This window comes from Protopterus annectens, chromosome 2.part0, assembly GCF_019279795.1.
Source record: "Protopterus annectens isolate FY-2018-M chromosome 2.part0, PAN1.0, whole genome shotgun sequence".
Classification (NCBI taxonomy): domain Eukaryota; kingdom Metazoa; phylum Chordata; order Ceratodontiformes; family Protopteridae; genus Protopterus; species Protopterus annectens.
This window is the reverse complement of record NC_056728.1, coordinates 230,889,256-230,904,828: the sequence shown is the minus strand read 5'-3', so window position 1 is coordinate 230,904,828 and position 15,573 is coordinate 230,889,256. Positions and strand designations below refer to the sequence as shown.

General features: G+C 42.5%; 1 protein-coding gene across 1 annotated transcript in view; it reads right to left on the bottom strand.

Annotated features, from left to right (window-relative positions):
- Positions 1–15,573, bottom strand: part of LOC122793033 (cyclin-dependent kinase 2-like) — a 956,998-nt gene that overhangs the window by 568,951 nt on the left and 372,474 nt on the right. The window contains exon 4 of the mRNA XM_044060688.1: positions 15,440–15,573. This exon is cut by the window's right edge and continues 37 nt beyond it. Coding sequence (XP_043916623.1) covers positions 15,440–15,573 — 134 coding nt within the window. The remainder of the gene's footprint in view (positions 1–15,439) is intronic.

Genomic DNA, 15,573 nt, shown 5'->3' with positions numbered 1-15,573 from the left:
AAGTTCCATGATGATACGTTCCATGGCCTTGCAGACCAGGCTCGTCAGGCTAATGGGGTGGTAGTTCCCGGGGTCCGTGGTGGCTCCCCCTTTGTGGAGTGGGATAACCATCACTGTGTGCCATTCAGTGGGCACAAAGCCTGAGGTGAGACTATGACTGAACATGGTACTTAGGTGGGGTGGCAGTTCCTTCTGTGGTTTGCATGGGATGATGTCTGGTCCCATGGATGCTGTGTTCTTGGCTTTGGAGAGTGTTTTTTTTATCTGTGCAGCCATGATTACAGGAACTTTGCATTCTTCCGGTATACAGATGGGCCCTTTAGGGGGTGAGAGAGGGGTAAAGTTAGCACTGAACCCATCTGCCAGGATGTTGGCAATATCAGTTGGTTCTGTATATTTAGTGCCATTGTGCTGCAACTCAGAGAAGATCTGAGTGTTGCCATTGTGATTCTTGAAATAGCTATAGAATGCTTTGTGGCTGTCTTTAGAATCAGTGGTGATTTTGTTTTCGTAACTAGCTTTGGAGGATCTTATGAGGGATTGCAGCTTCTTACTGAGACTGACCAGGGAGCTCTTCCACTCATGTGATTTTATTCTCTTTTGCAAGTTTCTTCCTTCTGTTGTACAGTTTGTTTATGGCAGGGGACCACCAGATTGGCTTCCTTTTTTTGGAAGATAGCGTCTTGGTTCTGTTTGGGATAGCACGATCCATGCACTCGTACAAGTGCTTATGAAGTTCAATTGTGTAGGATTTAGTAGTTGCAACTGTACTGTCCATGGTATATTGCTATGGTAAGACTTTACACAACTGTACTATGTCCTTCTATGTCACTGCTGCAGTATTCTAAACAGAAGGGAGAGTGAAAAAGCTCAAGAAACAGAATGGGTGGTGGAAGGCTGCAAAGAGCCCTCAACAAACCAATATAAATTGGCTTCAGCAAAAGCTGCTCTGGCCCTAGAAACCATATCTAGTTTATAATGCTTGGTGCAGGTATGCACTGAAGACCAAGTAGCAGCTTCAAGGATGTAATTGGTGTTCATCCCCTAGAAGACGGTAACAGAAGAGGCAACAGCCCTAGAGGAATGAGCTCTAACAGAAACAGACATAGATTTGCCATGAAAAGTATAACAAAAGGAAATGGTCTTGCATATCCAGAGAGATGATTTGTTTAGAAACAGCCAAACCCAATGTCCTGGGATGAAAGGAAACAAAAAGCTGATCAGACTTATGAATGGCCTAGTTTTATCTAAACAGTACCCGAGGTGTCTCTATAAATCCAAGATCTGCAAGACCTCTCACCAGCAGACTGAGAAGGGAAAAAGGAAGAGAGTTGTACCGCCCAATCCAAGGACAACACATTTACTACCTGGGGCATAAAAAAAGGATTAGTATTAAGGCAAACCCTGTACCTGTGTTAAAACAAAACAGCAGGAATGACCATAAGGGCTAGAAGCTCAGAAACCCTCCAAGCAGAAATAAGAGTCAGTAGATACAGTGTTGCAAAGAAGCAGAATATGCAGGGTCAAAAACAGCAAGTCAATTTTTCCAAAAAAAAAAATTAAGGTCCCAAGACGGAGGAAAATGTTTCCTTGGAGGCTTAATAAGCAGGACACCTTTAAGGAACTGTTTGACCTCAAAACAAGAAGTCAAAGGAGGATTCAAGGGCACACAAGCAGAAATGGCTGACAAATGGGCCTTCACAGAAGACCAGGCCAGGCCAGACTGGAGCAATGCACACAAATAAAATAGGATGAGAGGGACCCCCCCCCCCCCACTGAAAAAAAGTCTGGTTATGAACATGGCACCAGACAGAAAATCTTTGCCATTTGGTCATATAAGATTTTCCTGGTTAAGGGTTTCCTTGTCTCCTGTAAAACCCTGAGCACATCCTCAGAAAAGAGATGCCTGAAAGGGATAAAATCCTATCACATAGTGTCAGCTGAAGAGTGGACAAGTAAGGATGAATGACACACCCCTTGTCTTGTCTGGGAAGATCCAACCAGTGAGGTAAGTTGTGGTGATTGCCCCTGGCCAGATGCATTAAAGAGGGAGCCAGTGCTATACTGGCCCAAAGAGTCACTAGCAAGATTTCTGGGGAGTCCAGCTGAATCTTTTGCAGGACTCTTGGAAGTAGATGAAGAGGAGGGAAAGCATAAAGAAACATTCCCTTCCAAGGAAAAGAAAAGGCATTCATCTTCCATGCCAGATGACATGACATTCTGGAACAGAAGAGAGGAAGCTGTCTGCTCAGAGGGGAGGAAGTAAGATCTACCTGAGAAATATCCCACCAATGGACAATGTCCAGAAACACACCTCTGTGAAGCATCCATTTGTGAGCCTGTGTTTTGACCTGCACAGACAGCATACCTCTCAACTGCCCAGATTTTAGCCTCACATTTTTAGTCTGGTTCTCATAAAATTGTGATTTTCTGGCAAATCATTGACAAATCATTTAGGATTTAAGTCAGAAAATAATGCCAGATATTTCAGTTTCAGACTTCATAGCCTTCAGAAAATTCATGCTAATGTAAAACCTGTTATTCTATCAACTTTCTAAGATTGAAAGAGCAATATTTAAAATGTGTCCCTATTTTTGGGCCTTTGTCCCCCCATTATTTATGGCTTGGTCTAGCTTTCTTGGTCTAAGAGGTTGAGAAGTATGACAGACAGTCTGCCACTAGGCTGTGCTCTGAAGGAATGTATACCGCCTGAAAAAAGGATTACTAACAGCCACCTCCCAAGCCTGAAAAGCCATCCTGCAGAGGAGATAATATTGTGTTCCTCCCTGCTTGCTGACATACCAAATCACTGTAGTGTTGTCTGTGTACACCATCAAGGGGACTAGATAGAACACAGGGTGAAAAAGTTTGAAGGGCCATAATCAGAGTGTTCATCTTTTTGATGTTGATATGGTCTGACTTCTGATGGACAGGCCAGAGAACCTGAACTTTCAGGTGACCAAAAGAAGCCCCCCATCATGTCGGAGACATTGGTGAACAATTCTTGAGAAGGGATTGTAGTCTGAGAGGGTATGCCTAGGTTGAGAGCAAACTGTTGAATCCACCATTCAAATTCCTTCATTAGACAGGGAAGGAGATGTACACTGAAATCCAGAGTGTGTAAAAATGCTGCAGCCAAAATTACTTGTACCACTGAAGCTTCCCCATGTAGAGTCTGGCAACAGGGACCAGTGGAAAAGAAGAGGCCATGAATCCCAGAACCCAGTGAAACTCTCTGGTTGGCTTGGCAGTTGGAGGAAGAAGAGACTAAAAGAAGGCTGTCAATGACAAAACGTTTGGAGGTAGAAGAAGCAGTGTCTGAATTCTGCATTCCAGATGCACATGATCCTGAGAGGGAGGTAGGACAGACTTTTGGAAGTTGATAGTGAACCCCAGACTCTGAAGAAGGGAGATGGTGAACTCCAGATCATGTAACAGGTGATTGGGAGAAGGCACCTTCATAGGAACTAGGTATTTTGAGAATACCTTTGAGGCAGCAGAGAGGCCAAAGGGCAAAGCAGAGAAATGAAAGTGAAACGAAGACACAGATAAATATAAAAACTTCCTGAAGAGTGGGTGAATAGAGATATAAAGGTAAATATATTTCAGATCCAAAGACACCAGAAACGCCTGGGGTAATAAAACAGGAAACAAGGTTTAAAGAGTAAGCATAAGAAAAGAAGGGGCCTTGAGAAAGGTGTTGCACTGGGAGAGATCCATAATAGGTCTCCAACTGCCCTCCTTTCAAGAAACCAGGAACATTCTGGAATAACAACCCTTTCCCACTTGGAAAGGGGGGACAGGTTGAATGGTGCCTTGGTTCACCAGAGACCCTAGAACCTCTGGGAAATGAGGAAGCTGTTCTACAAAATGTTGAAGAATCCCTGAAAAAGGAGGGACAGAAGTCTATACTATGAAGAAACCCTGACAGATGACTGACAGAATCCAAGAGTCTGAAGTGATAACATGCCAATTTGGAAGACAAAGAGAAAGCCAAAGGGACAAAGAAACCTGATCTAAGAGAAGGAGGGGCAAACTGTCAGAGCAGGCTTATCAGATACAGGAGACTTCTGGGACACACAATTCTGACACTCCTTAGCAGAAGGGCCCCCCACCACCACCACCCTTCCTGCCCTTAGAGGCCTGGCGGGGTTGCCTGCGAACAAAAGCAGATCTAGAAGGATAATTCCTCTGCAACTTAGGGATAGGAGAGACAAAAATATGTTTAAGGTCTTCCAAGCTTTGCCTTTCTCTTAAAGAGACTTAAACATGTCAACAGCAGCAACAGCAGTCCCAAAAAGACATTTATTAGCTAAAAGAGCATCCAACAACTTGACCTTAATGTCTTCAGGCAGAGACTGGAGACAAAGCCAAGAATAATGCCTCATGACAGACCCAAAAGCCGCAATTCTGGAAAAGGCATCAGCAGCATCATAGCTAAACTCAGAGTGGCGAGCCACATGAGAAGCAGAACATAAACTGGATAAAGAAGAGGATTTGCCTTCAGAATCAGGGAGGTTATAAATACCATGACAAGCCTGAGCAATCAAGGCCAGAGAATACCTGGTCGCGTGGGTCTGGTAATTAACAGCCATAAAGGCTAAAGTATAAGTGGAGTCAACTTTCTTGCCAATCCTCTCCACTGCCCTACTATCCTTATCAGAAGGCAAAAGTTTGGAAGAAGGCAAAAGCATACAAGTTTTGTCAGAAGAGAATGACACCACAGCTCAATCAGCAAAAGGACATTTAATAAAAACTGACAATCCTCAGGAACCTTACAGAATCAGGAGAATTGGAACCAGCAAAAAATACATCTAATATGATAGCGAACACAGTAGGTACTGCTGATGATTTAAGAGTATCCACCTGATGCAACTCATAATATCTTCTCTGAATACCAGACACTCGAGAAGAATCCCACTTAAAGTATTCCATCATCCAAGCAATTGCGTCCCCTAAGGACAATTCCTCAAAAGGAGACTCAGGGTTAAACTCCTCTTCATGAGAACCATAAGCTAAAGGCAGAGGCATCTGTGAACAATAGCACAAAGTCCCTTCATCAGACACTGAATCTTCATCTGAGGAATCCGGTTCCCAAAGTCATTTAGAAGGGGGGTAGAGGTCCAAGGAGAAGCAAATGATGAATCCCACTGAGAAGGCTTTAGGGCTGTCAAAGCAGAAAACAAGCCCTGAGTAAACTCTTGACATTCCCTTTGATGATCCTTAGGACAAAATGAAACCTGTTTAATTTTTTTTGTCTTTTCTTGGAATGGATATCATCCCTAACAAATACCGTAGGTTCTGACCCCTGGCAAGATTAGATAAAGAGAACCCAGAATCTCCTCCTTGACCAATAACTGTGGAACCCTCTAGGACCCTCAGAGATAATCAACTGTGGATCCCACTTGATACCTGGAGTAGAAGCCTGCAAAGGCTCGGAGGATGTGCAAAAAGACAGATCCATGCCAAGGTTGCGGCAGAGGAACTGATGTAGATGCCAAACAACCTACAGAGCTCTTACCCACTTCTAGAGGGACATCCAGTGGAGGCAAGACTGCTATCTGGCTGAAACCTTTTGGCCGCCTTCTTGCCAAGTGCAAGTATCTTGGGATTTGAGGATTCTGCTATGGTACCCTGGGCTAACTGTTTAAGCCATTGGTTTTCGAGATAAATGGCCAGGAAAGACAAACAGTTTGAGTGTCTTAGGTGCAAACGCCTTACATATACTACATGAGGAATGGTCATGGGAAGCACCCAAACAAAAAAAGACACTATTCATGATGATCTTTATGGGGAATCTGCCTCCCACACTGACATTTTCCCTTCTTGGATGACAAGAACTCTAGGTAGCAAAATAAGATACAAGACCAAAAAAAGTAAACCTTAATGAGGCACTTATCTGATAGCTAACTATTCAGTACAGCAACAAGACATTCAGACCAACTAGCAAAAACAGCGTTTGAACTGGCAGGAAAGAAGTTCAGTATAGTTGGACCTGTATGTCTCTCTCATGCCCTACGTTCTGTGTGGGGAACATAAGTGTGACATACGATGCATACAAGATCATTAGGCTTTTGTATACTTGCGGAGTATCGGGCTGCCCTGGGCAGGAGATCCCTTCTGTTTAGAATACTGCAACAGTAATACAAATGGACATCTTTAGTATTATCCAAATAACATCTACACTGTCTATGCAAATCCATGGTGTGAAGAACCTTCTCAATGGCAGACCGTGGAGAAGGAGAAAATGAAGAAAGATGAACAGACTGATTAAGTTACAACTCACTAACCACCTTCAGCACAAAACAAGGATTAATTTCTCTGTGGAAAACTAAAAAAAGGAGGAATAGCCATGAGGACCTGAAGTTCAGACGCTCTCCTGGCTGAAGTGAGAGCCAAAAGACGAACAATCTTCCAAGTACAATGTTGTATGGGAGCTGAAGAAGTAGGCTCAAAAGGAGTCTGAGTTAATTCTTCAAGTACAAAACTGAGGTCCCAGGAAGGCAGAAGAGTCTTCCTGAGGGACCAGATATGAACATCTTTAAGAAATTGCTTGACCTCAAATCTAGAGGCCAGAGGAAAAGTCAAGGTTAGACAAACAGAAATTGTTGACAAGTGAGCTTTAACTGAAGAATATGCCAACAGAGCATGGAGCAGATCACACAAATAAGAGAACCAGAGGCACCTCCACAAACAGGTGATGCGGATGGCAAGAGAGGCACCAGACAGAAAATCTTTTTCATTTGGACACGCATGATTTTCTGGTAGTGGGTTTCCTGGCCTCCTGCAGAATGCAAAGCATGTCCACAAAAAGGAGGTGCCTTAAATGGATCAAAATCTTATCAGGCAGCACATCAGCTGAAGAGTGGACAAGTGAGGATGGATGAGAGAACCTTATCTTGTGTGAGATCATCACCCAGTGGGGTAACCTCTGGTGATTGCCCCAGGCCAAGTGAGGAAGAAGGGGGAACCAATGCTGTCTAGGCCAAAAGGGAGTCACTAGCAAAATTTTGGGAGACTCCTGCTTGATCGTGTGCAAGACTCTTGGTAACAGGGGAAGGGGAGGGAAGGCATAAAGAAACACCTCCTTCCAAGGAAAAGACAGGGCATAAAGAAACACCTCCTTCCAAGGAAAAGACAGGGTGCCTACTTTCCAAGTCAGAGGATTGTGGACTCTGGAACAGAATAGAGGAAGTTCTCTGTTCAGAGTGAAGGCAAAAAGATCTCCCTTAGGAATACACCACCGATGGACAATGTCCAGGAACACATCTATGTGAAGCATCTATTCATAAGTCTGTAAGCTGGACCTGCTCAAGGAGTTTGCCACCAGTTTGTGCTTCAAGGGAATGCAAACTGCATGAAGAATCACATGATACTGGACAGCTAGATCCTAGACTTGAAAAGCTACACTGCAAAGAAGATAGGACTTTGTGCAACCCCCCCCCCCCCCTCCCGCCCACTGACTGACATACCATATCACCGAGGAATTGTCTGTGAAACTTTTAAGGGGTTCAGGATGAAGCAGGGAAGGAAACACCCGAAGTGCCAGAAACAGAGTCCTCATCTCTTTTACACCGCTGTGGTCTGAACTCTGAGGAGGAGGCCAGACACCCTGAACCTTGAGAAGATCACAGGATGTACCCCTTCCCCTGTCTGAGACATCTGTAAAGAGCTCCTGAGTTGGAAGTAAAGCTTGAAAAGGAAGCCCCGGGTTAAGTGAAAGTCAATGAATCTAACACTGAAGCTTGAGCTTCAGACAAGGGAGGAAGGGGATTGGGTAGTCCAGGGGTTGGCAATGTTGAAGCCACACTGACTTGGGGTATCACCGAAGAGTCCCCATATGGAGCCTGGCAAGAAGAAACATGAGAATGGTGAAAGCCATGAACCTGGGAACCCTGAAGAATTCTCTGGCAGTGACAGATGTCAGAGGAAGTCAGGAGTAGGAAGTGATTACAGACAGAGTCTTGCAGACAGGTAGACATGCCAGCATGGGAACTGCCTGAAGTCTGCAGCTGAGGAAAAGCTGTTCCTGGGAAGGCATCAGAACTGATTTCTGTAAGTTTATGGCAAAATCCAGAGTCTGCAACAGGGAAGTAGTAAACCTGAGATCCTGAAGCAGAGTGTTGGATGAAGGAACTTGAATAAGCAGATCATCTAGAAAGGAAAGATCCGAATTCCCCAAACCCTGTGAAAAGCAATGACAGGAGCAAGGCACTCAGTGAATACCCTTGGAGCAATAGAGAGGCCAAATGGCAAAGCAGAGAATTGAAAATGCAAGGAACAGAGAAATATAAAAGTTTTATAAAGATGGGATGGATGGGGGTGTGACAGTATGTATCCTTGTGATCCAGAGATAAAAAAAAAAAAAAAGGCATGAGGTAGAAGAGGAAATAATGTCTGCACAGATAACATCCGAAAAAGAAGGAATCTTGAGAAAGATGTTCAGCTGGAAAAATCCAGAATTGGTCTCCATGTGCCCTCCTTTCGTGGGACCAAATGCATTCTAGAAAAATATACCTTCCCTATATGGGCAGGAGGCATGGCTTGAATGGTGCACTGAGCCAAAAAAGAGTGAAGAATCTGTAGGAAAACTGATAGCTGGTTGAAGAATGCCTGAAAAGGGAGGAAGGGACTTCCAAACCATGAAATATCTCTAACGGCGGTGGTGCTGCAGTTAGCATTATCACCTCACAACATGAGGTTCTCTGGTTCAATTCTCAGTTGGGATGACTTCTCTGCTTAGTCTGCATGTCCTCCCTGCCGTCATATAGGTTTCTTTCAGGTGCTCCACTTTCCTCCCACATTCCAAAGATATGCAGTAGGTGGACTGGACACTTTAAATTGGGCACAAGTGAGTGTGTGTGTGAATGAGTGGTACGAATGAACTATCATGGCAGGACTAGTCACCTGGCAGTGTAAACCTTGGCTCGAGATGACTGTCACTGCTGAAGTGACACCCAGAGCTGAAGTGATACCCTGACCCCAAGTGCAAAAATGGGAAAAGGGGTTGAGGATGGATGGATAATGGACAGAGCCCAGGAGTCTGAAGTGATTCAAAGCCAATTTGGAAGAGACAGGGAAAGATGGAGGGACAAGGGAATATGGGCAAGGGAAGAAGGAAACACACTTGTCAATAGAACCTGGATTGTTCTAGAAAGCAGGTTTCCTGGTGGTAGGAATCTCAGTAGACTTAACAGGAGGCACACGCCTAGAACCTTTTTGCCTTCAGGAGGAGGAGGACAAGACTGTCTATGAACAAAGGCAGATCTGGAGGGATAATTCCTCTAAAATTTGGGAACAGGAGCAACTAAAATATGTTTCAACTCCTGCAAGACTTTTCCCTTGTCCTGGAGAGATTTGAAAACCTCAGCAGCAGCAGATCAAAAAAGTTTTATATTACCCAAAGGAGATTCCAAATGTTTGTCCTTAATGTCATCAGGCAAAGCCTGAAGACAAAGCCAAGAATAATACCTCATAATCAATCCAAAGGCAGCAGACCTGGAACAGGCATCAGCTGCATCAAAGCTGCAGTTGACTTGAGTGATGGGCAACTTAAGAAGTACAGCCCAGCAGGGAAAGGGCCAAAGCTTTCCCCTCAGAGTCAGAAGGGCCAGAAATCACCTTGGAAACCTGAGAAAGGACGATCAAAATGTACCTGATCATACGCATCTGGTAGTTGATGGCCCTAAAAGAAAAAGTGGTAGCAGTGTCAACTTTTTTGCCCAGCCTTTCCACAGCCCTACCAGCCTTTTCAGAACCCAACAGCAATAACTGTGATGGCTTGTCAGAGAAGACCGACACTAAAGAGGGGTTAGCAGAAGGGCAATTATGAAGATATTTGCATTCCACAGGAACTTTGTAGAATCTACCTGACTTCACAGGTGCACAGAGCTGAGAGTCAGGGGCTACAGACACTGCAGAGAAAGTATCCAGAAGGGCAGCCAAAACAGGGGGAACAGCAGCTGGATTACAAGACTCTGGCTGTAGGAGCTGATAATATCTTTTCTGAAACTCAGAGACTTAACAATCTCACTTAAAATAATCCATCATATGGTCAATGGTATCTCCAAAGGAGAGTTCCTCCAGGATGAAACTAGACTTATAGAGTCCTCCTCCTTTGAATCATAGTCCAAGAGTGAAGGAATTTTGGAAGAGTAAGCCAAAGTTTCTTTCCCTAAGTCCATGTCCTCATTTGAGGAAATCAAATTCCCTAGGTCTCTTGACCAGAGTGGAAGACCAGGGAGGAGCCGGCACAGAGATCCCCTGAGGGGGCTTCAAGGCCATCTCAGTATTAAATAAACCCTGAATAAAATCTTGCCATTCATGCTGAGGAGCCTGAACAACAGGAGAAATATTCTTTGTTTTTTGTTTCTTTTTCTGCGGGACATCTGCATGAAACATGAAACAATCTTGGAGGGTAAGACCCCAGGCAAGGCTCAATAATGCCAGTAGAAATTTCCTCCCTAATAAAGATCTGAGGAATCCCCCTTGTTCCTTCAGAAATAATCAGCTAAGGTTCCCATTCAATGTCAGGTACAGATGTTTGAAAAGCCTACGAGAACATGCAAGAAACCAGATCAGCCCATCCTGGCCTCCAATGGGCTTGCAGCAGAGGAACCCAAAGCAACCATAGAATGGTCCTCTGGGCTTTCACCAGCCTCGAGACAGACATCTGGGGAAGGCTGGACAGCAGCCAGATCATCAGACCTAACATTTTAAGCCTTCTTTTTGGCAGATGGCCAACCCTAACAACAGAAGAATTTCGCCATAGTACCTAGAGATAACAACTTAAGACATTACTTGTACAGGTATAAAAAAAAAAAAAAAAAGGAGAGGCAACTACGTACGGTCTTGGGCACAAATGCCTGGCAGACAGAGCACTGCATATGATCATGGGACGCACCCAAATAAAAGACACTGGCCATGACCGTCTTTATGGGGAATTTACCTCCCACACAGGCATTTTCCCTTTCTGGATGACATGAATACAATAACCAAAAAAATGGAAGAAAGGGAAGAAACCCCAACAAAGCACTTACCTGAAAACAGGGCAGGTAGTGCAAGAACTTTCTAGATAACCCATGCCAATTTTGATGTTCTGATAGGTGTCTTCAACTTCCTGTAGACAGGAAGGCTTGACTGCATCCTAACCATCTGGAATTTGTTTTTTGGTATATATTGGTTTAAGCCACTTAAAAAATCTAAAATGGGTCTTTTTTGGCATCAGCAAGAATCTCAAAAAATCCCAGCACGTGTTCTGATCTTCTGAACCTCTTGGATAGGTCTTTTGCAAAAAGGTTTGCAACCTCCACTTTGGTTCCAACCTTCTGACGGGGTATGATGTTTGGCATGAGAAGAAATGGTGGCCTTGGAGGAGAAATTAAGGTAGTCTGGTAGTATCTGTATATTATCTCCCTTATTGTACTGTCCTGCTTTATGGCCTGCCATACCTGTAGGTGGAGGAGCCATAAATTTGCAACTACCTCCAGAATGAGACAGTTGGGCAAGTCCTCTAGAATTCTATAGCTTGTTCCCAGAGGGAGAGCTACTGAACCCCTGGTTCTGCAGATCCCTCTTACTAAAGGACAGTATCCATTCAGGAAACTCCAATGCCAATAGGAATTTCTGTCCAAACTCTGCTCATATGGTTGCTGCTGGGCTATTTTGATCCATAACTTTCTTGTATTCTTGTGGTACCTAAAATAGTTCCTATTCTGCAGCTTGGCTTTCACCTGGAGTCCAAATAAGGAGGTATTCGTGAAAGTCGCCTTAAAGTTGTCTGCAAAAATACAGTGCTTAAGCTGGGTATGACAGTCATTCACCATAAAAGAAACATTAGCAATTTTGAACACTTGGGAATAATGGCAACTTTTGGGATGAGGATGGAAAAACTAAGATGTTCAATTGAGAAGCATCTAGGAGTGTAAATCCGGGGGGGGGGGGGGGTCCTGATATGATGGATTGCATCTGCACTGTCACATGGTCTTTGACAGTCAATGCCAAGAAATCTAGTACTGATAATATTAGTCTCCCAGTCAGTGTAAAAGCCCAAGATGTTGATGCCAACTCAGAATGATCAAATGCTATACAGAAACCGTAGTCAATGCTGAGGGAGGCTTCAAATGATTCCCAACAAGGATAATGCTCAGAACAGTCCCAAGGGTGTCAGAGACAAGGATGGCACAGAACCATCAAAATCAAGGACCTGATAGCTAGTGATTCTTGGTGCTAAAAGGCTCAGCATTGAGGTCACAGATACTGATGGAGGCAGTGACAAAGGGGAAAGCCCCACTGATGACAATGCCAAAGTATGTCAGAATATTGCAAACTCTAATACACCAACTGCCAAAACAGGGCCGTAAAAGTAGTAGTAGACACTGATGGCAAGGATCCTTCTCTAGCTACCCTAAATACAAACAGGAAAAGAGGGAGCTCATCTTACTCTGAACCTTGGCCAATGAATTCATTATCCTGTCCCAGTTAAGGTAAATCAAAGAATTGTGGAGAGGCTGAATGTATGGACACAGAAGAGAAAGGCCTTGACTACAAATATCTAGACAGATGGGTCTATATTACATGATCGAATGTCAAATACTCAAACATGCAATAGTCAACCCGTAATAACCGAACCACCTCAATGTCGAACGGTTCAATAGAGATCTCCGTACAGTGCGGAAATGACAGTTTTCCATTGTTTGCACTGTAGTGCGATCTCGGAGTTGGTATATTTAAGTAGCAGGAGGGGGGCAGGGGGTTTGCCCACTGCGTAGAGCATTTAAATGGTTTGTTTGGGTGGGTTTTTCTTTTTTTTTTTCCATTCGACATTGAACCCGTAATAATCGAACCGACACAAATATATGACCATTCGATCATGTAATACAGACCCTAGAGAGTTCACTTTCCAAAGAGATCTTCCTCAGTCTTCTCCTGGTAGCAGGATCAGGAGGGACAGTGACCTCTAAATGTGATGCTCCAGAGGTCAAAGGCTGCAAAGCTGGGTCCATAATCTGTATGGGTAAAATATCCTTTCTGACAGACCTGGGTAAAGATGAGTGCCTATCAGAATCTCTAGCTGCTATGCCTTCTTTGACTCTATTCTTTTCTTTCCTGGGTGAAGCTTCACAGGAAGAATGACTTTTTTAAATTAGCTCATTTCTATGCTCTTGTAGCGACCCCACAGCTAAAGTTGTTACAGATATTGTTCTTGACATCCAAATGTTCCACTCCCAAGCCATTTATGCAAAGTTTTGTACCCTTGGGTAGAAACATGTGGCCATACTTGCCACATTTTTTTAAAACCCTAAGTATTCATCTATTTGTCATTATACATACTACTAGCTAAGGTTGCCATAATATACCACTAATGAGCAGTTATCTAACAATATTACAACAGACAGCTTAAGTCTCAGTTCACGCAGGAGGGAAGGGTAGAAAGAAACTCTCTGCTTAAACTGAAGAAGCCAAAAAAGCACAATACTATCTTTAGAAATATAATGAAGAGACGGTATACCTCACAGTCACGTTGTGTTTAAGAAAGTAGCTTGCTGGCTCACTCGAAAAACCATGTTTTGTGTATAAGATGGGCATGAATATAAAGAGGTTGTTACAAATAAGGTATACTAAGAAAGATTCACAAATCAAGGATAGCAAAGCTACTACCAAATGTGGGGCATGTAATCAGTGTTATCTGATTAATGAGAATGATGGAACTAAACTACAAGATTTAAATAAGACCTATATAAGGTTTAGAAAGGGGAATTGTAATAGTAAAGATATTATTTATATAGCCAGTTGCACATCATGCTTAGCCTATTATATAGGCAAAACTGAGAGACAATTTAAGAGAAGAATGTATGAGCATATGTATAGGATTAGGGTGCATGATCAAAAAAATGCACTATGTAGACATATAGAAAAGAATGGTGAACACCACAGTTTTAAGTTTGCTATTATTGATAAAATTGTCACATCTAATAGAGGAGGTAATTTTAAAGCATTATTAAGTAAAAAAGAAAGTATGTGGCAAGTATTGACAGATTCAACTAGGGAACCGGGCATTAATGAATCTATTTCAATAAAACCATTTCTTTTATTAGCATGATAGGAATATTATATTATATATACTTTTTAAGGTTTTACTATGTAAGTATTCAATACAATTAGGTAGTACATAAGCGACAATATATGGTACATGAATATATAGAATACAATATGTATAGTTGGAAGTATTTTTATGGACTGTAATTATAATTATGTGATTTTTAGGCTATTAGTTGTCATACAATTATTTATTTTTTAAAAATTGGAGGTAAAGTAAAATGAAGCAATGGCAGTTTAAAAATGATGATCAGAATGGCGCCAAAATGTTTTTAAATGGACTGTTTAGCATACTGATCAGCTGTTCTGAAGAAGTCTGCGATAAGGGGATGAAAGCGCTTAACATAGTAATTGTTGTACGTTAATCTTGTGGTTGGTGTTATAAGTATATTAAATCCTACATTTTTTAAAAAAAGAAGATCTCCGTTTTACACCTTATTCGAGTAAGCCAGCAAGCTACTTTCTTAAACACAATGTAACGGTGAGGTATACAGTCTCTTCATTATATTTCTGGAGTTGCAGTTCAGTATTAGATTGTTTACAATACTATCTTTAGCTGCACGATCATGATTAAGAAAAGGAAGAAATAGGTATTTTTCTGCCTAAAGCTAAAAGACAGGGCAAAATCTCAAGCTTGGGAATGCTATGTGATGCTGCTCAATCTGCAGCACATGAGCTCTGGACAGATGGGGAAGCGTGGAGGACTATGGCAGTGAAGGTGGGGGGCTATGCATTTGGAAAAGCTCTGCGAATGACTACCTGTAGTGGCCAGTCCGATCACTAAAGTGGACAGACTGGATGTTGCAAGCTCCAGCAATAATTCCCTGGCCCTGACATGGAACAAGAGAATTTTGTCCTTCAAAATGTTGTTTCAGTAAGAAATATTCTACTTTGAACATCTGAAAAGGTGGAAACCCTAGAGTGAATCGTATGAAAGTACGTATGAAAACATCTGATCCTTTGCTATAAAATGTCATGTATAACAGCAGTCACTTTAGAGATAAGATGATGAACATATGAACCTATGATTGCTAATCACCGAGAGGTCATGTCCTTCCAACAGTTTTAAACAATACAGTGCTAAATTCCAGTTAATTCTCAGAAATAAAACTAGCTGTTATCTTGGATGACAGAGAGTACTAAAAGCTGCTTATTCTACCTGCACAATGAAGAAAAGTAAAACAAAATACTCAGAAAAATAAGCATGACTTTTTATTCATAAATGCAATGAAGGTAATTTAATATTTTGCCTTTCCTGTTGAAATATTTACTTATTTTAACTTATAAAGTTGTTAAAGAAATCTGCCTACTATAACTCAGTGTAACTGAAATGTGGCATTACCTCATGAGTGTAGGTACGTAGTGGAACACCAAAAGCCCTTGCCAGCCCAAAGTCTGCCAGCTTGATTGCCCCAGCCTCATTAATGAGCAAATTCTGAGGTTTTAAGTCACGATGAATAACTCTATGAGAATGAC